Source organism: Acromyrmex echinatior, chromosome 7 (assembly GCF_024713525.1).
Source record: "Acromyrmex echinatior isolate Ae372 chromosome 7, ASM2471352v2, whole genome shotgun sequence".
In the NCBI taxonomy this organism is placed as follows: Eukaryota; Metazoa; Arthropoda; class Insecta; order Hymenoptera; family Formicidae; genus Acromyrmex; species Acromyrmex echinatior.
Window position 1 is genome coordinate 11,256,692 of NC_141858.1, and position 22,411 is coordinate 11,279,102.

A 22,411-nucleotide genomic window follows, 5' to 3' on the forward strand; every position below is an offset into this window, starting at 1 on the left:
TCTGAAACAATATTATTTAATGCTTTATAAATAAACGAACATTCAACACAAACGATAATCTCTCTGCTATATTCTATTTTACAATTGTAAACATTAATTCAAAGTTTTCTATTAGTAACTTACATTATTGCATCTTTAAGCGAGGGCTTATATCCAAACAATACTTTTCTTTTTATTAACATGTCACGAACATTACCTTATAAAATTATTAATTTATTGCTTCATTAAATTATTAATCTAATTTTTAATGTCCGCAGTTGCTTTTAAAGCTTCATCTAATTAAAATGATCACAAAATTTATCATTACATATTTCTTGTGCACGCGCGGAAAATATTTCTTATTTCTTTCTTTTTTCCAATTTTTTTCAACGAAAGAATGACAAAAATTTCAAATCAGTCCTGAAATTGTAGGAATTTTTCAAGATACATTAAATTCCAGGATTGTTCCAGGATTCAAAAACATTCAAGGATAGCTGGACACCCTGAAAAAAAAAGAGAAGAATTGATGAGTAAGAATAGTCAAGGATGATCAAAATAATGCTCAACAAGTCAAAAGTTCTAAAATATTCGAATTTTATTAATCGTTGCAATTAAACTTTCGTATAATTTATTATAATCAAATTTTCAAAATGTTCTACATTCAATATATGTAGACTAGAAAAATAATATTATTTGTACGTATGTACACAAGATTAAATTCGCAAATTTCTACAAAAAAATACTTGTACAACGAAAAAATACTGTAGAACCAGACACCACTATTTTAACAGAGTATTATTGATAATAGGTAATCGCGTGCTTAAAATATTTGGTAACATAGAATAACTTAAAGATAGTTTCTATACCTATATAAAACAATCCACAGCAGCTGCCAATTTAATCACGTTTAGTTCGTTTGTCATGATGCTTTAGAGTAAAATATTTGAGAATATTGCTAACATTGGAAATAGACGATCTTAATTCATTTTAGGATCATAATCATATGTATTCGATTGATAATCTTCTTTGACTTTAATACATTTGATATTAATAAATTAATATCTCTTGGATAAATTAGTGTAGTATATCATTTTACGAAAGATAAGGCAAAGAGAAATTGAAAATTTGACAAATAAACGAGTATATGCGAGCAAAGTCTAAGGTCCGTATTCAGAACGCGCTTTTATTGATAAAAGTGCGCTTTTATTTTTGAAATTTTATAACATGCATAACATAAAGTATAGTATATTAGCGCGTTAACATCATTGTAAGCGCGTTCTGCGAATACGGGCCTAAATATATTTACAGATATCTTACCTAATTAATAATATATAAAATGTAACATAATTATATAATATCACATATGTAATATATAATTACTACATATTATATAATATGCAACATAATTAATTGTATATTATATATTATATATTGTATGTAATATTATATAATATATATTTAACGCACATATTATATTATTGAATATATTATTTTATAATACAAAGTTTGATTAACATTTAGTATAATTTAATGTAATTAGAATCGATCTCATATTTATTGTTCGATTATAAGTGTGTTTGGGGAAACATCATTAACGCTATTTGTGTCATTCTATCATCATTTTGCGTCTAATAAACAATGAGGATAGAATGACACAGCGTCTCTCAGAACGCACTTTTATGACATATTTTATTGTTTTATCCAGAACAATTGATATTTAAAAAGTAAGAAAAGTTTTGCACGCAATACCAAAAATTTTATATTTTCAAAAGAGATGTATTACGTAAAATAACATGTTTTTAAATATTAATAATTTCATACAAAAATAACATTTTATATATATATATATATATATATGCTAAAATAGAAAGTAAAATAAATATTGAAATAGCTTTATTGTAGTATTACAGATATTAAGCATTTGTGTAAAAGATGGCTAATTATATCGCTAATTAAAATTGGCAGTTGCTATGTGTATAATTTATACTTAAAGTCATTGGCGTGATGATAAAAGTTAAAACTCGTAACAAGAAAACGAGGTGACTAATTACAATCTTATATTGGATAATTATTATTGAACAGTCTTAAAAGTTGCATTGAGGTCACTCGACGAATTGTTTACATTCATCTAGCTTATATAACAAGAGCAGCAACTACAAAATAATCGTCAGAGCTGTTACTCATGTTTCATCGTCTTATGCAGACTCTTTATTTTAATTACGACTCATCACTATCAATGTGAACCGCTTCTGTGGCTACCTCAGGAAGAGGCGGAGGAGGAAGAGGAAGTATGGAATTATTACCGTCCGATGATGTTGACGTTTGTGCTTCTTTGTCCGTTGGCGATTTTGAATTCTTATCATCTACTTGCGCTGGACATTCCAAGTGAACGCAATGAAACACCTACAAACATTCTAATCATTTATCTGTTACATCTCATAAAAAAACATATCAAAATAAATAATCTGATTAGGTACAAACCTCATTTGCAGTATTGTGAACACCTACTATTTTTATAAAAACTACTGGACGGGGCGCAAAACGTATCGTCTGCCAAGATTTACAGGTTTCTTCGCTTTTATCAGCGACTGATACCCAATTCCAGGAATTGCCTGATACTTCTATATAATATGAGTAGGAGCGATCATCACAATCCCAAAGTAGTAATCTATTGAAAATAGTTAGAGAGTTAGTGAGTTAATTGCAGTGACATGATATATAAGCACACAAGTATGTAGGAATCATACCGCATTGATCCTATCATATATGGCTGGCCTAATTGTACTAAAATAGATCCCGAACCAAGTTGATGGCACGTATAACCACTATCCCAATCGTAATTAGATGTATCTCCATTTAATAAATTATTACGTGACCTAAGATTTAAAAAATAAAGTTTGAAAAAAGATAAGTATATTTTATATATATATATATATATATATATATATATATATATATATATAATATACTTATCTTTTATGCGTGCGTGCGTGCGTGTGTGTATTAGATATGATTTTATAGTAAAGATAGTAAAATTTGCTCACCTACTCACACCTTCAATGACACACGCACTTCGCATGGTAGTAGCAATGTTTTTGGTGGGTACAATGAAGCCTTGTGAAATTTTCTCTGTATGATTTGTATAATATGCTTCAAAGTCAACAAGATGAAAAACCTTTTGAAATATATAAACAAATATTTTAATATAGAATTAATAAATCAAATTGATCTACACATATGTATATATATTGGGTCATCTATAAAGTATCCGCGGTACTTTGTCACTAGATATATGACAATCAACACACATCTAGTGACAAAAAACCGCGGATACTTTTTAGATGACCCAATATATATATATATATATATATATATGTGTGTGTGTGTGTGTGTGTGTGTGTGTGTGTGTGTGTATATATATATATGTATATACATATATATACACATACAATGTAATATTTATTAAAATATTAATAGTCCAGAAAACTCACCTTATTTACTGTATTATTTGTTCCTACAATACGAATATAAAGCACTACCCTTGGTTCAAAATATAAATACTGCCAACTGCGACAATAGTAATCTTTGTAATTGACAAGCATGACCCAATCCTTTTGATTCATAGATCCCTTTAATAAAATATCATATTAAAATAATAAGATAAAAAAGATCTGTTTATATATTTGTACAATATACGTAATATTTTATTATTGTGGCAAAATATTCATACCTCTATATAATAAGAATAAGATCGCAAATCTAAATCCCATAGCAACATTTTTATATGATTTATAATATACTGTGATCCTAATTTAATGAGAATTCCATACTCTTCCGTGTTAGATATGGTATGCCTTGTGTAACCACGTTCCATATCATAATTGTGAACATCACCATTAAGTAGATAGCTACGCATTTCTCCTTGTAATACTTGAGCATCAAGAGACGAATCAGCAACATTTTCGTCGATGAGCAAATGGCCACGATACGGAAGTTCTGAATCAGGTGTTTGCGTCTGTACAGCGATTGCATCCAACAGTGCGTCTGGCGATATTAATTGAGACGGTCTTACTACACTTAGAAGATCTGACAGCGGAATCAGACTCAATCTGAGTTGAGCTGTAAAAATCATACGTGTTTAAATAGCTTCATATTTTGGGGAAAAAAAAATTACATTGCTTAATCATCGAATTATATGAAAATTACCTAGCACTTCGGTTGAATCAACATCGGGGTTGTTATTAACCCACAATCGAATAGCTGAAAAAATTTCTATTTCCGGCGCGCAGAAAGAATCTCTGGAAATCAATTCAGTTAGAGCAGCTGAACTCAAATGTAGAAAACTCTCATGTTGTACAACTTCGGATGCATGCACGTCCATGTATTCGAAGCAAACCTGAAATTGAGTCACATAAATACTAATTGATAAATTATCATAGATTTTAATTACATATATAAGTTACAATATATACATTAGGCGGAAGTTACAAAATAAGGATGCATACACAATACTAACATTAGTTAGAAATTCCATATGATATAAAAATGCAGTATCCAGAATTGAACATATATTCTTTATGCTTAATATCTCTTTAAGGTAATCAGATATAGCTGATTCTAAATCCATAAATCCATATAAATGCGCTAAAGCTAGGATATCAAGAATGACCTGTAACAAAGAAAATCAAAGCAAAATAAAAAATAGATCATTTTTTTGTCCTTAAATAATTAATTCAGTCATTTGTATTATACTAGATCAGTGTGTATTAAAAAACTGTTTTATATCTAAATGCAGTAGCATAATAATTGATTTTGTATTTGTATTATTTGAGATTAAAGTTAATCTTACATTGATAAAACTGAGTCTTATGTCTTTTCTATCAATGAAGATTAACTTTAATCTTCGTTTAACATACCTTTTATCTTTTCTTAATTCTCAAAATAAGAAAACAATAAAGAATAATTGAAACTATTATTTGAGATTAAAGTTAATCTGCATTGGTAAAAATGAACATTAGTCTTCACTAATCTAGTAGTTGCTTTCTAATTATTTCAAAACTTAGATAATTCTCATTTGACGTCATAACTCAGTTAAATGTACATTCCTTTTCACTGTGACAAATAAAATTCAACTGAGTTTTTACTTACAATCTGTATAAGCCAAAGACTATGTGCTTACTGAATTGTTAACTCACATTAAAAATGAGATTATAAACCTATATTATTATACCATAATTTTGTCGTCAAAGAAAGCAAGTAATATTATCTCAATATAAAATATACAAATTCAGACTTCGTATCACTTATGTGAAAATAGAAAGCAACTAGTGTAATGCAAGTAACTGAATTCGCTAAAAGATGATTCAAAAGAGCGTTACCTCATCCCGCTCGTTAGTGAGAGACATCCGGCCGGTATAAATGTACTTGAGCAAGCCTTTGAAAGCGTGCAACGAAGATACAGTTAATTCTATTTCACTCTGGGTCGACTCTTTCATACCTCCGAACAACAGAGCACGAAAGTATTCGCTACGTGCGGCAAGAATAAGTTTGTGGCAACGGAATTTTTGACCTGCCACTACTAAAGTTACATCTGCATACTCCTCAGACAGGTACAATGCCTCGATATCCTCAGAGACAAAGTGAATATGATTTATCTCGCCGGATGATGAATTCAGATGATGATTTGAACTCATTTTCGTTGAGCACGCTAGGTACACTCGTGCCAAACTTCCCAGACTGCCGTCAAAACAAATTACAATTGTCACAACATCAGCGACTTGCTACTCGCCTGTGACTGCGTGTTGTAACCAACAACGAGATTCCGCTCAACAGCTCTTCACAGAGTTTGCAGCAGCCGCACGTGTCGATCGCATTTAGTTGAGCAGCGATACGATGTGAGAGAATAATGTGAAAGGAGTAAAACTCGTTTAATGTGTTAGCGGAACACATATGTGTGCAAAAGTAATGTTGATCGATGAAAGTGACGAGAATACAAACGTGTCACGTAAAAATTATTACATCTCGTACGATCTGATGTCTTGTCGAGCGAATACAGCCACCTTATGTTACAAGTCTCTCCATTATATTCTCATAAGACGCGTAAAAGAAAGGAATTCCAGCAATTTTCACCGCCACTATTTTCTGCTATTGTCACTATCGATCGAATTTTTCGAAGCTCATGTCACCGACGAGATACGTTAAAGATCGTCAACCTTGAGTAAATTTTCATAACTATCAAAAAGGTCCCCGAGGGCTCGGTGGTAATTGAAGAGTTTGATATTATCAACTGCTTTGGCTGTACCGACATAACACTCGATCAATGTCGATAGTACAGATTTTTTTAATTCCAAATAAAAAGTCCATAATTTCTTAAAGTTAAAATATTTTATATAAAAATATTAATGTATTAATAATATTATATGAATGAATAATGTAGGTCATATTTCAATACACACTGCTAGCACTGAATCTATTTCAAAATCTTGTATATTTAAAGTGAACTATAGACTTTCAAATAAGGGCAATTAAATATTAATTAGGTATTAATACGGCTTTATATTATATTATATTATATTTATATTATATTTATATTATTAAAAAATTTGTTTTATTGAAATTTATATTATATCATGTGGGATATACAATAGAAATTGATAAAGGATATCTAAAAACGAAAAATGTTAGAGTAGATAAGTTAGCTGAAATTAAAATTGTATCTACTACAGTAGATTTATAAAACAAAGCTAAAAGACACAATTTTTTAATATTTTAATTTTTTACGAATGTATCTCTTTTTTTATGTTTCTTTAATTAACTAAAATTTTAATTCTCCGTAGAAGTTATTTGGGAATTACAGTTCATTGGATTAATTTTCTCAAACCTTACAAAGTACTATTAACTTGTCGAAGAGTGAAAGAAAAGAAAATATGATATTTTAATAAAAGCTATTCTCATTTTTTTAATATCATAAGTGAAATAAAATATGTTGCAACTGACAATGGTATAAATTTCGTTAAGACATTTCGATATGTTTCATAATACTGTATATATTTGCTGTATATATTTTATTACATATTTGTATTACCGAGTTACGATATTTCTTGCGTTACATATTTTTAATACATAATCTTATAAATTTTTAGAACTTTTGAAAAACACGAAAGTGATGATAAATCTGTAGAATTTCACGATGTAAATGAATTATTGAATATGAATGATACAGAGAAAATAAAAAGAAAGAGAAGATTTTATTACTCTTCCACGGCATCATAGATGCGTAATAAGATATAACGATACGTTAAATCTTATGCCATTGTATTTGTCATTCGCTTAATCGGCTTGATAATGCATCGTCTAAAACGGCTAACATCAAATTTAGATTTTCTTTATGGAGAAATTTACGCATGATTCAGTCACAGTTCAGTAGAAAAATAGAATATCAAAGATTATACGATATTTTAAATAATGGTGAAATCGTTTCACAATTTCGTACAGTTGTGTACTACACGTTGATTGTGCAGATATAACGTAATAAATGTGTTATTAGAACAATGAACTAAAAACATATTTTGTAATTGTTAACAAAAAAAATGTTACACAGCAAGAATGCTAAACGGAATATTACATGACGAAGTTAATTACTTGTATCTGATCATTCTTAAACTAGTTCTTTACGAATTAAATAAAGTAAATTGCATTTTCCAATTAAATTATGTAGAAATCGATTGAGGACATAAAAAGTGTATTTGTTATAGCTAGAAAAATTTTAAAGTTTTTGTTTGTAGAAAATATAAATAATATTATAAAAAATGTTCAGTTGACACTGAAAAACTTGTATACATGGAATCAAATGAATTTGAAGTAGAGTATTATAAATATTATCGTAAAGTAAAAGCATCTGTATCAAAAAGTGATATAAAATATAAAATGTAGAACGACAAATTATCTAAAGAAGTTATTATAGGAATTAATAAAAAAGAAGTTTAACAATATTATGTACTTGTATAAGAAGACTGATGTAGAAAATAAGGAAGATAGCGATGATCTGTATGTCGTAGAGGCGATGAATGAAATAAAAAGAATATCTTATATGAGAGCGGTTTTTAATCTGTGAGTTGTACACCGACTAAAAGGTTACAACACTTTTTTTGTAATGGGTTTGTTATGGATCCATAAGCAAGGATCAATCGCTCGATGAGCAGACTGCATTCCGAACCTTCTTAAAAAAAAGTGTTGCAACATTTTAATCAGTGAGTGTACACTTTTGTATTGAAATTGATATAGGTATATGTTTGATACGAAATGATAATATATTGGATATATTACAACACACTAATATATATTAAATGATAATATATGTGATATTATAAGATATTACTAATATATATTTGATAATAAATGTGATATTATGCGATAATGTGATATATTGATGTATCACGCTCTCCTTTGCCACGGACGTTAAAGCTCAGATTCATCAGATTGATATACAAAGCAAAAATACAAAAAATAGAAAATAAAGAAAATAAAGAAAATTTCATCATCTGTTGGCGCGTAGTAGCGCCTTGGGCGCTGAAAGTTGGCGCTTTGGGATCCCAAAAACCTGACGTCATGACTCGAACGGGGTGCTTGCCAACCCATCGCCACTCCTCGCGGCTCGCGTGTCGAGCTAGCAATGAGCGTACACTTGGTAGTAGGCCGGGTGGACGCGCGTATTTGGTAATCTTTAGATATTAATATCTCATTAACTATTGCGAAAATTGGTAAAGGACTTTCCGTCTCAATTTAGTATATACAATTGAGAATAAAATGAGCGCATATATGATCACAATAAAAATCACGCATAACCAACATATGATATCTGATAAAAGTGAATATTAAATTGATAGTTAACAAAATGATGGAATGTAGATAAATTACCATTAATTAATATACGGTATATAACTAAGTAATAGTGAAATATAAAAATTGCAATATTATCAATGATTTAACAGACAGTATAATAATGAATGAGCAAATTAACAATAATATATTGATTAATATTAAGAATAAAAGAATAAAAATATTAAAGAAATAACGAGGATTAATAGAAAATATTCTTTTTATTTTTAATTTACAAGAATAGTTGATGTAAGTAAATTTAGGCAAATATAAAATTCTTAAAATAAGTAAAGTAATGAATTGAAATATTCCTTAAAATAGAAAAATGAAAAGTGATCTTTTAACCCTGTACACTTACCAATCCCTGATACAATCGTGGAATAAATAATTTCCAAGGATTTTCCAGTTAAAAGGACTGTCTCATGTTAATATTGGTTCTTCAAAATTCCATAAATTGATTCTTGGCTGCATGCCAAAGGCAAGTCACGAAATGTCCTCGTAGAGTGAAAATTTTCAATTGCACAGTGATGAATATCAATATAAAGCAATCAGTTCTTCATATATATCTTCCCAGAGATAATTGATTACGACAATCAAAAATGAAAATACTGAACAAACTAGTAAGGAGGATGCTCACAGTATAGGAAAGGAGGAGGGTTTCCTGGAGATGAAACTTCTGAAATCCATAAATTCATTTAAAATATGATAAAATCTATCGTTCAATAACAAATTCCACTTTTTTATCAGCAAGGAAAATTAAAAAAATATTTGAAATTTTACGTAGTGACGACGTGGTGGCAAGAGAAGTAGAGAGCGAGTGAGGTAGCAAGAGTGGAAGTGGAAAGTCTCTGGTGTACCTGGACATCCAGGCAAACTATTTGCCTGGATACCCAGGTACATCAGCGGCTTCCTCCCCCCCACTCTTGCTGCCTCACTCGCTCTCTGCCTCTCTCGCCACCGCGTCGTCACTACGTAAAACTTATAAGGTTGAGGCTAGTTTTTTTAATTCAAATTTTTAAATTTTCAAATTTTTGAATTTTTGTGAAACGCTTCTAGTCTTCTTTCTTAAGTAGGAAATAGAATTTGTAACTAGTGAAAACCTTGATTGTCTGGATGGAAACCCAGCAAACGAAAATGGATTAAAATAGATTGAAATTTTTTTCTATCCAAATGCGTATTTTAAATAGCGAATACTTTTTTTGGATTTAATTGGATTCAATTGGATGCAATTGGATTGAAAAACTGTATTTCTTATTCAAAATTTTGAATTGAACAATATTCACAATTGTGTGCACAGAAAAAGCTAATATTATTTTTAGATTGAAAGGCATTAGAGATATGCTCCATGCAATTCCTATAAATATGCATTCAGAATAAAAATGCATTCAGAATTGAAAAGTATTCATTTCAATATTTGTGAATCAATATTTCTGAAAATCTGAATCCATCTCAATTCATTTCAATTCTCGTTTGCTGGGAGGACGGTCGATTAGAGATTAGATTTCTGCTATGATTGTCTATCTTGAGAACATTATTCACTTTATTCACGTTTCTTTGTACAGTCTGAGTCTATGAAGATACTCCAAGGATTCTCGCACGCGACTTACACAAATATTTATGAGTAGGCTTATAACAATGACTCTTGAGAAAATCTCGTGAAAAAATATATTAAAACTATCGTCCGACCACTATAGTACCACGGTTTTTTTTTCTCCCTTCGCCAGTTACTCCGAAGGTAGACAGATTTATCGTGTTCAAGAAGCTATGCTTCAACGGGCTGATCTGAGCTCTCAAGGTTCCGGATATCTTGCTCCGATTCTAAGCACTTTTGTTCCAATTTTAAGTTGCGACTAGACCGATTTTCGCGAGTTACTTTACCGCATGGCGAAGAGCGAAAGATGAATTCTCTGCTCCGGCATACGCTTATATAGATCGATGTCCTGTCAAGCGGAACTGTCAGATGTCAGCACCTGCTGAGGCTAAATGTCACGAAGGTATCGCTCAGTGTAGGGAACTACATTCTCAATACCTCACTAGCGCAGCGAGTGTAGAAAGCCTAGGGATTTTGTAGGTTGCGAGTTGCCTACAAGCAGCGTCAGAGAAAAAATAAGAGAACAGATAGATTATGGCGCTCATCCTGTACGGTCATATTCATTCGAGCTCGAGTAATAAAGATTCATCGTTACAAGAAAAGTACCAGTTACAAGAAAAGTAGCGATCATTACCTCTTATATCACATCACACGACAAGCGTGGGCTTGTCTTGAGAATTTGACTCATCAATCAAGTCACTTATTCCCACATCAGTAGCGACTTCTCCGTTACCTTGATTTACAACTAAAGGAAATCCACTAAATACAATATTTAGGAAATAGAATCAGGATTTCAATCGGTTAATGTCACCATCGTTTGTTAGAAAGAGTGAAGTATGATTTTACAATATATTATGTTCTGTTTTTATCGTTTATAATATTTTATATGTGTTAACATTGGCCTAGTTTTCATCAAGGGTTTAAACCGATCAGAATGTAAGAATTAACCAATTAACTACAGTCGAGTATTCCCCTGTCGTTCGACTATAAACCTAGATAAGTCTTAATAGAGAGAGAGAGAGAGAGAGAGAGAGAGAGAGAGAGAGAGAAGCTAACGAAGTCACATTTTTTTTAGTTGAAGTTGAAATCGACATTTTTGCATTAATTTTACAGAGACCGTATGATTTTCAGAAATTATGACAAATTTATGTATTCTTAAAAAATAAGATTTTATTAAAATTTCTAACTATAATAATATTAGGTGTTGGAATTAATTCGTAGCGTTTTTTAATGAAAGAATGTTATTTATTTCACATGAGCATTAAAAAATACATTAATGAAAGTACTTCCCATCACTTGTAAAACGCTACGAATTAATTCCAACACCTAATATAATAATATTACATCCTCAACTTTTAATGAAATCAAATCATAGTTGTTAGGTATTAGAATCACATCAAAGTTTGTACTCAAGTTGTCTTAAATTCAATCAATAAATTAATAAAAACAATTAATTTTTAAACGCTCATCGGCGCGTTGCAACTTATATAGTTTCGGTTTACCCACCGAAATTTTCTCTTAACTTCTGCCGAAACCGAAACCCAGATTTTTTACCGAAACTGACCGAAATTTCGTTAAATCTCGGGCATGGCCACTCTCAGGTTTCTCTGCTTTAGTACAAAATACTTGAATTGATCAATACGGTATCACGGTATAAAGGCAAGGATATGCTCATGCGCATAATAGCTCCCGAAAATTGATCAATATGGTACCAGGATGTAAAGACAAAGGTATGCTCACGCGCATAGTAGCTCCAAATAACCAATCAGAAGTGCACCCTGATTTATGTCATCATTAAAAGGCAAATTCGAAGTTTATATACCTGGTACTGTGACTTACAGCTTAAATTACAGTATCTTCAATGAAATTCTTTTTTAAAATATGATTTCTCATCGCTAAATTCAAATAACTTACATTAAAAAGGCATAATTTTAAAGAATACTTTATTTATACTTTTTTTGTAAAAAAAATAAATATTGCATACATGCGTTAATGATATTATTCAAACTAGTTTTATATTCTCGCTACGGACACAGAAATTGTGAAAAAAATTTGTATAATGTAAGGTCATTTTTAATAACAATTAATACTTTTTATAAAACACAATTTACAACATTTACCTGGAAAAATACGAAGTTATCTGAAAACATTCTTTGTATTCTCTTCACAAAATAAATAAAATACATAACGGCTATTTAAGAGTCTTATCTAATTTACTAGCCAGTCAACAAATACCAGTGTATAATTTCGTTTTTGTACAATACATTGTATGATCTTCATTTTTTGAACATTTATATTTTATTACTATAAAAATATGAGTACAATACATTAGAGATTTTCTAGACGCTTCTCAGAAAGCAAAGTTCATTCATCTAGACTCTCTTGGCGAAGATATTTGAGATGAACGACATTTATTCACAGTAATCGCGACGCTTGCGTCGATGCCGTGATGGCGATCGATTCGACATCGCTGCGCAGTAGTGCGATCTAACAGTATCGATGTGTTATTTCCAGGGCGATTCCCCATTTCCAGTGGGGTTGGCTCGCGATGGGGTTGCTTTCCCAACGACGCGCGACGGAGGCAAGAGAGTATGTGCTGAACCGGCGAAGGTGGCGCATGCCTATACGCTCGCGGGATTAATTTTTCTATGGTCATAACAGGTAAGTCCTTCTAATTTTTTTTTTTTTTTTGGACATAATCAAATGGAAAATATCAATAATTTTATTGTTGATTAAATCTTATTCTTGATAAATTCGTTTCACGAGCGTATGTTGAAAGGACATAACCGAAAGTTATCAATGGTAACTGTGATATCACAGCAAATATTATACATCACTATGTGTCAAAATAAAAAGAAAATACATTATAAATAAGCTAAAATTGAAGAAGAAGAATTATTTTTATTTATTTTATGTATAAAATTTTATATGTATATAAAAAGCCGGAAATACACAAAATTTTGATAAAGTAATAGATATAATTACAATAGAACAAAGTATTAAAATTAATGATTATAATATCATACAAGTATTATATACATATTAAAATGTTATAAATTCGTTTCACGAATTATGGGCGTGGCCCTGTGATGTCATGGCGATCGACGTCGCTGCGCAATGTGATGGTATTGATATATTATTTCCAGGGTGGTTCCATTTCCAGAGTGGTTGTCTCGCGGCGGGGGGTTGCTTTTCCAATGGAGTCTGGACAGAGCTCGGCTCCCACTCTACTGACTATGACATGGTACCATAATGGAAACTTAAATAGCGAATTATTGCAAGTAAGTTATATTTAATATTTGAAATGTGGATTTTCAAGATCGATATATTCCATTTATTTCATACTCTTTCTTCCATAATCTTCAATAATTCCATTTTTTTTTTTAAATAAAGATAATCTTCATATGATCTTGAAAAATTGGTTTTCTTTATGATATATGAATAAAATATGAAAAACTGCAGTATAATTCCTTCTCACAATCCTTGATTGTTGACATCACAGTAGTTTCAGGTAAAATCATACATTAGCTAAGTAAAATCATACTAGCTTGCCTCGAGAGTTTTCAAAACACTATAATAAAATTTGTATATATTGAGTACTTTTTTCGAGTTATAAAACGGCAGCGTCTACAGTAGGATTTTAAGGCGCGAAACTAGGCGATTGCACCAACGTTACTTTAATTTTAAGCGAGGCTTAAAACTTTCTTTGTTCTTATCTTTTTTCGGTTTTAAAACGAGATAGAGAGAGTTTTAAGTCAAAGTACGAGTATATATGCATGTATGTATAATATATGTGATTGTTATCTAAAATAAAAGGGAAATGTTTTAGGATATCATATTATGAAAGCGAAAAATATGTTATAATCTCATTATTACATAATGAAATTAAAAAAGATTAATGTGAAATATATAATAATATATGTCATATCTTGTATTGTAATAATTTATATATTCTTAGACTGCGTTCGGAATTATTATCTCTATGTATCGTTTTGTCTTTGTTCAACCAATGTTAAATAAGGATAAAATAATACAGGGGGGCATCCGGGTAATGTTTTCGAATACAGCCTTATTATAATATTTAATATAATAAAAATCTGTAAGCTTCATGAGATATATATCTTAATTCGTATGCAGTATTTTGTCCGAAGTAACGATTCTTTACTTCTATCTTTTAGTTCTGACACTCTCCAATTGCAAATCTTTGCTGTGACTTTGAGACATTCTTAGAACATTTCTTGGAGAAACTGTGTTGCGTGGTAGAAGGATTTGAATATGACAAATATCTTAAGATATTAATAGGATATCCTACGATGTTTTATGATATTTTCTTCGGATATCTACGGGATCGCTTTGTCAATATGGATTCTCAGGCTAAAGTGTGCTGTGTGGGATGATGCTGATCCCATGCGATTATCCAGCCAAATACACATCTCCACGAATACCTATAATGTTAATTCCAGTGAGAAATGACAATAAAATCGATATCGAGTCGACGTCGATTTGATGATTTCGACGTCGAATCGACATGGATTCCATTATCATTTCTCACTAGGATGAACATATAGTTGCAATACATTTCGTCAAAGATGTTCTGAAAGAAACGAAACACGTACAGAAAAAATAATTAATGTTAAATAATAATTGTAATGTATAATACAATTAATGAAGATATACCTATAATAACAACTTGTTTTTAATAGTACTGTAAAATATTATTTCTATAAGATGAAATAATACTAATTGCTCTGACGATATATATTAGGTGTTGGAATTAATTCGTAGCGTTTTACAAGTGATGGGAAGTACTTTCATTAATGTATTTTTTAATGCTCATGTGAAATAAATAACATTCTTTCATTAAAAACGCTACGAATTAATTCCAACACCTAATATGTATTTTTTACTCTAATAAATTTTGTATTAAAATTATTGAAAATAGTTCTATGTTACGTCATATGTCGGCATATACTGCAGTAGTAATGCTACTGTTGACTCAACAGTGATACTATAGTGTATTAGAAGTACTCGTAATACTACTGTCAGTAGTATTACTATAGTGATACTATTAAATGTTAGCAGTGTCACTACTGTGCACTACTATGCATTAATAGTTTTTTTTCCGTAAGGGATCAGAGTATAACATGGGAACAGGAGTTACCGCCGGTGTACCTGGACCTACTAGCACATGGGAAACCGGAACTATCGGAAGTGTATCAGTCTCTGCCTCTTTATACTCAATGGTCAGCGGTTCGTTCTCAATTTCTGGTTTGTAACGAACTTTGTAAATTGCAAACTACTATGGAAGTATTAAATATACTATAGTATTTCGAATTTTAATTCATTTGTATAGAAGTGTCTTCCGTTCTTTGACAACTTCCTCTCTCAATAAACTGATGAGGGTGGTGAGGATACGGCAACACACAGGCACTCTCAAACGTTCCCATATGCAATCGATGAAAATGCGAATTCAGGTTAGTAGCTTAACTATATATTCGACATAAAGTACATATCATATTTTTTATCTAAAGTAACATTATAACAGTCTGATTTCGAAAATGTATTATTTAAAATGAATTTTCTAGAAAGAATTTTGCTTGTATTATTAAAAAATTTAGCTAGATACATATTTAAAAACAAGTTGATTAAACCAATAAAATAATTTTACACAAATTGAACAGGATGTGGAATATTACAAAAAATGTTGACATTCTAATGTTTGAGTGTTCTAATTTTAAAATAAAATTATTTTTGTATATAAGGTATATTTCGCCAAATGATTAGACTATACTTCAGCAAAATTGTTTCTTTTTCATGTACGTAAATCGATGGAATAAACAATTTATAAAAATTTGTAGTTGTGTCAAGATCCTATTCAACAAATTCCTGAAGAGGAGGAGAACTTGCGGAAGAATCGGGAACGCCGATTGCCACCAATCGGGTTCCAAGAACAACCAAGAGAGTTACAGAGAGATTGTCCTGCTAGTAAAGCCTTCACTAGAATTAAATACCTTTGTAATCATCAATTTCAGCCATCGGCCTAGAGATTCGCCAAAGAAGAACAGTGACGCAATTGATACATTTGCGGATGTGCTCACAAGATTGTGACACATATGAATATGTCACCAAGCTCAAGAAGCATGTTTACTGTTACATTGTCGGCATCGTCGGCATTGTTATTGTGTAACCGCGCCATGTCTAAGCGATCAGCAACAGTGAACTGAAGATATCGGCGGTCCAAGAGGTGCAGAAGTAGAAGAAAGAAAAAATACGAGACAAGAAGCGAGAAAAAATAGAAAAGGTAGGAAGAACAAAAGGAGGAAAAAAGATTTTACTGGCAGTACATTTTGAAACATAGCCATTGATTGCAAAATCATAGCTATCTATGCCCGCATTTGGCTATGGATTTGTCGACAAAGTCTGCTGACATGTTTTACCAGCAGATTGCTGACAAAAACCGAGCAGAATCTGCTGACATAATCTGACAGCAAATTACGAGCTAAAATCGAGCAAAGCCTGCTAACATAATCTGATTGGCAGTAGAAACCGAACAAGATGTATCATTTCATTTAAATCGACCTGATTTCTTATAAGAAATTTTGCACACACACACACACACACACGCGCGCGCGCGCACACACACACACACACACACACACACACACACACACACACACACACATGAGAAAATTATAAAATAGTCAAAAAAGAATTTAGAGATTCAGAAAACACACTGCGAAAGAGCTTGGGAATTTCTAGGAGATTTACCTATTCGATTTACATACGCTAATTTTTATAGGATTCCTGGCCAATTTCTTCTTATAAAAAGCAAGTCCATCTCATGGCAATGCCGTGTACAAAAATGACAGATCTTTACTCTAATCTACTCGATTTTTGTTGCCAATTTGTCAAGTTATCAGCAAACTCTGTTCGATTTCTATCACCAATTTGCTGGCATATCAAAAAGCTTTGTCATATCTTTGATAGCAGTTTGTTAACAATGTCTGATAATACAAATTCTATATATAATTTATTGCCTTCCTGTAATCAAAAATTAGTAGGTAGTAGGCTCTGCTCAAAATATATCTCCGCAACTTTGCTATCAGGATACAAACACATATAATGAAAGGGAGTTTGGACAGTTTAGTAGTTTCATTTTTAAAAGTTGTAATTCGAGTAAAAAAATGTTGTCATTTCATGTATAAAATTTTTTCCTAATCTATTAACAATCTATTAACAAATTAAGTTATTCATTGGAACGAAGATACAGAAATATAGATAGAAATATACAAACAGTAATCAATACAGAAACAAGAGTTTCCAAAAAAAAGTTTCCAAGAGTTACCAAAGAAAAAGATACGTAGCATTACTTTCTGTGGTACAGAGTCCATCTGTAGAGAATAAGAAATAAGAACATAGAGTAGGTCGTTGACATTGAATTATTTTTAGCTGTGGCATGGGCTGAGAATGGGTTATATACTTGATCACATGCATCCACGTCCGTCTCTTGACTGTCCGTATGGACACTATCCGTGATATTTAGGGATTGTTGTTCGATCGTCATTAAAAGGTTTAACGTACATCAATCGAATCTTGCCACAATAGACTTACAGTAAGTCAAGTAAGAGCATAGTCGACCAGCGTGGTGTTGCACCATTTCATGTTATTAGCTTTGAGATAGGTTCGAATAGTTTCGTACGATACATCTAAATACATCTTTCTACTTCAATTTTGCTTGACGCAGTGTTAAGCCAGGATTCCGCGAAAATAGATTCACTATTTTTTTATCATCTCTTTTGTCCACTTTGCATATCGAGCCACGTTCCGATAAATCATCGATTTTTTGTCACATTATATCGCTGCACTCACTTCTGTACAAATGATTTCGACTTTTTCATATATTTAGCAATCACTAATTGTGACATTTTTGGGTGAGTACAGAGGAACACAGCTTCATAGCGTGATGCGTATTTGGTACTCATGGCGCTTAATGTGATTCTCTTAAGAAAGTTCAATGACAACTGAATCTTCCTTGATAATACATCAAGCATAAAGAATGCCCTCTATGAATTCATGATAGATTTAGGGCGATATTTTTTATTAGCTTTGAGTAAGACCGACCACGATCTTACTTGACTTACTATATGTTACACAGTGCTCGTCATCTTCCTCTTCGCTCGCGACCCGATCCAGAATCAATATGATACGAGCATAACATTTTATTATTGGGTCATCTAAAAAGTATCCGCGGTTTTTTGTCACTAGATGGTGTTGATGGTCAAGAATTTATATTTTTAATATGCTTGACCGTTAGTGTGAATGCCTTACTAAATCTGTTTGATGATTGAGTTGCATGCCGTGCAAAGCGCTTTATTTTTAACTGAATGGAAGCCAACTATCCTTTAAAAATATCTTCATCTAGCCATGAAGTTTGAAAATTTCTACTTTTGCGTTTTTTAATAGCTCTTTTGGCAATATTAGGATTCATATAAATATTAATAATAAATAAATAAATTTATACTTACTTAAAACTTGCCTAACCTTCTGCCTCCGTTGAACCCTCCAAAACTAGACTTTCACGTCCATAATATACACGCCCGAGTTGTTGGTTCACGTGACTCTACCGACGCGCATGCACGAAAAAAGCGGCACACCATCTGAGGCCAGGCCCTTCTGTGGTAGAGTTAAATAGACTTAATTATTTTAACCCAGAGTCCTCTAATTATCTTCGCTCACATGAAGAAACATAGCAGCTGCTTCCTTAGTCGCGACGTGTTCGCGCAAAATATATTTAAGATTTAAATACATAATATTATATATTTAAATCTTAAATATATTTTAAAGTTTTATAAATTGCATATCGAATATAGTCTTAAAACGCATACTGAAGCTAGATGAAATGATATCGCAACGATTCTGGATTTTCAGTTTGGAAGTGGGGTTTACTTCTATATAGCTTCTATATATTCAGAACTCCGAGCGGTATTATGAGGTTTCAATATAATATTGATATTGATGTATAATATTAATGTGCAATCGATATTGAGATCTGGAAATCGAGTTCGAAAAAGTCATTTCAGATTTTCAGATTTTTTCAGTCACTTATATTTTAATTTCTAATACTGTACACTTTTCCACGTTACCCTGAAGGTAGAGTGCAATAACGCTTTTTTTTATAGCGGTATCTTCAATAGGTCTATTCCACTATTGTGTCTTTTTCTTTATTTGTAATATGGCTAACGGAGATATTGGTAGAACGATAATCTATTAATAACGGTGCATATGTCTTCTCACAACGATAGTCCTTGGAAAATAAATCTCTGTGGTAAAGGACCCTTCTGTGGGCTAATACACGTACGTGCATGCGTGTTTGTGTAATAATGAAACAGTACCGTCACCTGACTTTATTATCATTATTATTGGATGCAGCATGATGTCTGGAAGATTTGAGGGATTGTATGATACAGGGCTCTCCTGTGGGCTAGGCTTTTCTGTGGTATAGGTCCCTTCTATAATTCAGATCTTTCTTTGGTAAAGGGCCTTTTTTGGACTTCTTCTGTGTTACAGGGCCCTTATGTGATACAGGGTACTTTTGTAAATCAGGCCCTTCCGTGAACCAAGGCTTTCTGGGCCATGCCATTCTATAGCCCTGGACCTTCTGTAGTAGGATCGTTCTATGGTACAGAATATAATGCTGTATCTGTTTTTGTTTCAAAAATTGATGAACCTTTTTCTGATCGGTGCAGTTTTATTCCCTGGAGTAATGCAAATATTGCATTAGATTTGCAAAAAAATATCGATGACAAAGGACATAATAAAATAAAAATACGATATACTTTTTTCCAAATGAAGCGCATATACATCCTGTCTTCGTTTCTGTTCGGCGTATTGTGAACACCTGTATTCAGAATAGAGTTATCTCCTTTATGGAAATAACACAGCATATTTCTGAATCGTACATGTACCACCTGTGTGATATACATTCGGCGTGGTCTCGGGCGTGGGCAGATTACCAGCGTCAGGGTAGACCAAAACTGAGATATTTTCTGGTCATTGTAGCATACTCGCCGGGCCGATACGGGTACACCCAAACTTGGAAACTTTCGGTTTCGTTCAAAAGATAGTAAAAGCAACCGAATTAATTCAACACACGCCAGAAATTTGAATAAATCGTGCACTCCACCATGTAATAATAATTGTACACCCAGTAGATTTTGAAGAATCGAAGAAATCTCAGCATTGGATTGTTGCCGAGGATTATCTAGAATAAATCGAGCAGCAGTGCGATTAGATCGAAGATGAAGGACTTGGTCTTGAGGTAGTGACCGGCGAGCTTTCGACTATTGTAAACCATGAAGCCCAGTAACCTGGATGATTTACATATCAGGCTCTTCCGTTTGCTGTCAACAAACATGCTGGGCACTTCTGTAATTCAGGGCTTATCTGTAAGCCCTTCTGCGGTATAGAGCCCTTCTGTGGAACAGAATACTTCTGTAGGCCAAGCCCTTTCATGGTTTCTTTCAAGTTCTTCTGTAGGCCAGGTCTTTTTGTGGTACAGGGCCCTTCTGTGGGACACCCTTTTGTAGGGCCTTCTGTAGCCCAGGCCTTTCTGTGGCACAGAGCTCTTCTGTAGGGCAGGCTCTTCCATGGGTCAAGCTTTTCTAGTTTTATTTATATTGCGTGTGTACATACATGCGTGCTTGCGTGCGTGCGCGCGCGCATGTGTATGTGTGTGTGCGACAATGAGACAGTACCGAATCTTCTAATTTTTTGTCATTATTATTGAGTAAGGAATTTCTGTTGTGGTCTTCTTGGGAGATTCGGGGGTTGTAATATATGGTAATACAGGGTCTTTCTGAAATCCAGACCTTTCAGTGGTAAAGAGTCCTTCTGTGGACTGTGTTTTTCTGTGGGTTCTTCCGTGTTACAGGGTCTTGTTGTAATGCTTTTCCATGGATCAAATCCTTTTGTGGGCTATGTTTTTTTGTAGTACAGGACCCTTCTGTGATACAGAACATTTTTGTGGGTCAAGCTCTTTTGAGGGCCATACTCTTTTATGATACAGGGCCATTCTGTACAGAATGTGATGCTGTATCTGTTCTTGTTTCAAAAATTGATGAATTTTTTTTTACGGTTTTGTACTCGTTGTAATTGATACATTCTTCTAGATTTATTATGAATTTAAAGGTATACTATCCAATCTGGACTTGATTGGCGTGAACGTATGCGTATACGAGCGAATTTAACGACGAGTTAGATTGCGTATTGAAGTGTGTAAGGTATATTCCAATCGCAGATAATAATTACCCTGCGTTCACTTAATTGTTATATTACATCTCTTTCACTTTTTTAAGGTGGAGAATCTCCTTAAGTTTCATTACGTCGAGATCGGACACGATACGATAAAAAGAAAATGAAGAAGAAGAAAAACGAAAGAAAATAGCGGGGAGCAAAAGTTGTTAAATGAAACGACTACTTCAAGCTCTCACAGATTATTGGGAGTACAAATTATTATAGTCGCTAGGTGCAATATCAGGAGAATACGGCGGGTGCGGTAGCACTTCCCATTTAAGTGTTTCCAGGTATGTTTTTACCGGTTTTGCAACGTGTGGGCGAGCATTGTCGTGCAGCAAGATGACTTTATCGTGTCTTTCGAAGTATTCCGACCGTTTTTGCTTCAATGCACGGCTCAAGCGCATCAGTTGCCGTCGGTAGAGATCTCCAGTAACGGTTTCATGCGGTTTTAGCAGTTCGTAGTATATGACACCCTTCTGATCCCACCAAATACAGAGCAGGAGCTTTGAGCCATGGATATTGGGCTTTGCCACTGATGTTGATGGTTCGCCGGGCTTAACCCATGACTTTCTGCGCTTTGGATTGTCATAATGGATCCACTTTTCGTCACCGGTAACAATCCGATGCAAAAAACCTTTTCTTTTCTGCCGTTGAAGCAGCAGTTCGCAC

At 32.7% G+C, this 22,411-nt stretch overlaps 1 protein-coding gene, 3 long non-coding RNA genes and 1 pseudogene across 10 annotated transcripts; 2 read left to right on the plus strand and 3 right to left on the minus strand.

Annotated features, from left to right (window-relative positions):
- Positions 1 to 6,291, minus strand: BTBD9 (BTB (POZ) domain containing 9). 2 transcript variants are annotated; one of them, XM_087407610.1, is made up of 10 exons: positions 5,358 to 6,291; positions 4,496 to 4,648; positions 4,186 to 4,375; positions 3,710 to 4,098; positions 3,471 to 3,608; positions 3,024 to 3,154; positions 2,727 to 2,855; positions 2,461 to 2,647; positions 2,283 to 2,382; positions 1 to 482 (listed from the first exon to the last, which is right to left on the minus strand). In XM_087407610.1, exons 1-10 carry the CDS (start codon positions 5,670 to 5,672, stop codon positions 454 to 456), a joined length of 1,761 nt encoding a protein of 586 aa, XP_087263736.1. In that variant the 5' UTR covers positions 5,673 to 6,291; the 3' UTR covers positions 1 to 453. The 2 variants fall into 2 exon arrangements, with proteins under 2 accessions (XP_087263736.1, XP_087263735.1); XM_087407609.1 differs by lacking the exon at positions 1 to 482 and having other exon boundaries at positions 557 to 2,382; positions 5,358 to 6,290.
- Positions 6,292 to 7,298: 1,007 nt separating this feature from the next.
- Positions 7,299 to 9,347, plus strand: LOC147909186 (uncharacterized; annotated as a pseudogene).
- Positions 9,348 to 10,369: 1,022 nt separating this feature from the next.
- Positions 10,370 to 11,167, minus strand: LOC147909187 (uncharacterized). Its single transcript, XR_015545605.1, has 2 exons — positions 11,082 to 11,167; positions 10,370 to 10,939 (listed from the first exon to the last, which is right to left on the minus strand). It is a non-coding gene; the product is annotated as an uncharacterized LOC147909187 (long non-coding RNA).
- Positions 11,168 to 11,261: 94 nt separating this feature from the next.
- LOC105149921 (uncharacterized) lies at positions 11,262 to 21,861 on the plus strand. 5 transcript variants are annotated; one of them, XR_015545600.1, is made up of 7 exons: positions 11,262 to 11,276; positions 11,354 to 12,177; positions 12,962 to 13,108; positions 13,594 to 13,728; positions 15,577 to 15,715; positions 15,801 to 15,921; positions 16,306 to 21,861. It is a non-coding gene; the product is annotated as an uncharacterized LOC105149921 (long non-coding RNA). The 5 variants fall into 5 exon arrangements; XR_015545602.1 differs by lacking the exon at positions 11,354 to 12,177 and having other exon boundaries at positions 11,267 to 11,281; positions 16,306 to 17,802; XR_015545601.1 differs by lacking the exons at positions 11,262 to 11,276; positions 11,354 to 12,177 and adding an exon at positions 12,258 to 12,272 and having other exon boundaries at positions 16,306 to 17,802.
- LOC147909188 (uncharacterized) lies at positions 13,604 to 15,555 on the minus strand. 2 transcript variants are annotated; one of them, XR_015545606.1, is made up of 2 exons: positions 15,337 to 15,555; positions 13,604 to 15,124 (listed from the first exon to the last, which is right to left on the minus strand). It is a non-coding gene; the product is annotated as an uncharacterized LOC147909188 (long non-coding RNA). The 2 variants fall into 2 exon arrangements; XR_015545607.1 differs by having other exon boundaries at positions 13,604 to 15,186.
- Positions 21,862 to 22,411: the final 550 nt, after the last annotated feature.

Excerpts from the sequence above, each read along its gene's own strand:
- BTBD9 (XM_087407609.1), bottom strand. The coding sequence starts at position 5,672 with ATGAGTTCAAATCATCATCTGAATTCATCATCCGGCGAGATAAATCAT. Across the intron at positions 4,099-4,185 it reads TGATTCAACCGAAGTGCTAG|CTCAACTCAGATTGAGTCTG; the intron begins GTAATTTTCATA and ends TGATTTTTACAG. Across the intron at positions 2,383-2,460 it reads TTCACAATACTGCAAATGAG|GTGTTTCATTGCGTTCACTT; the intron begins GTTTGTACCTAA and ends GAATGTTTGTAG.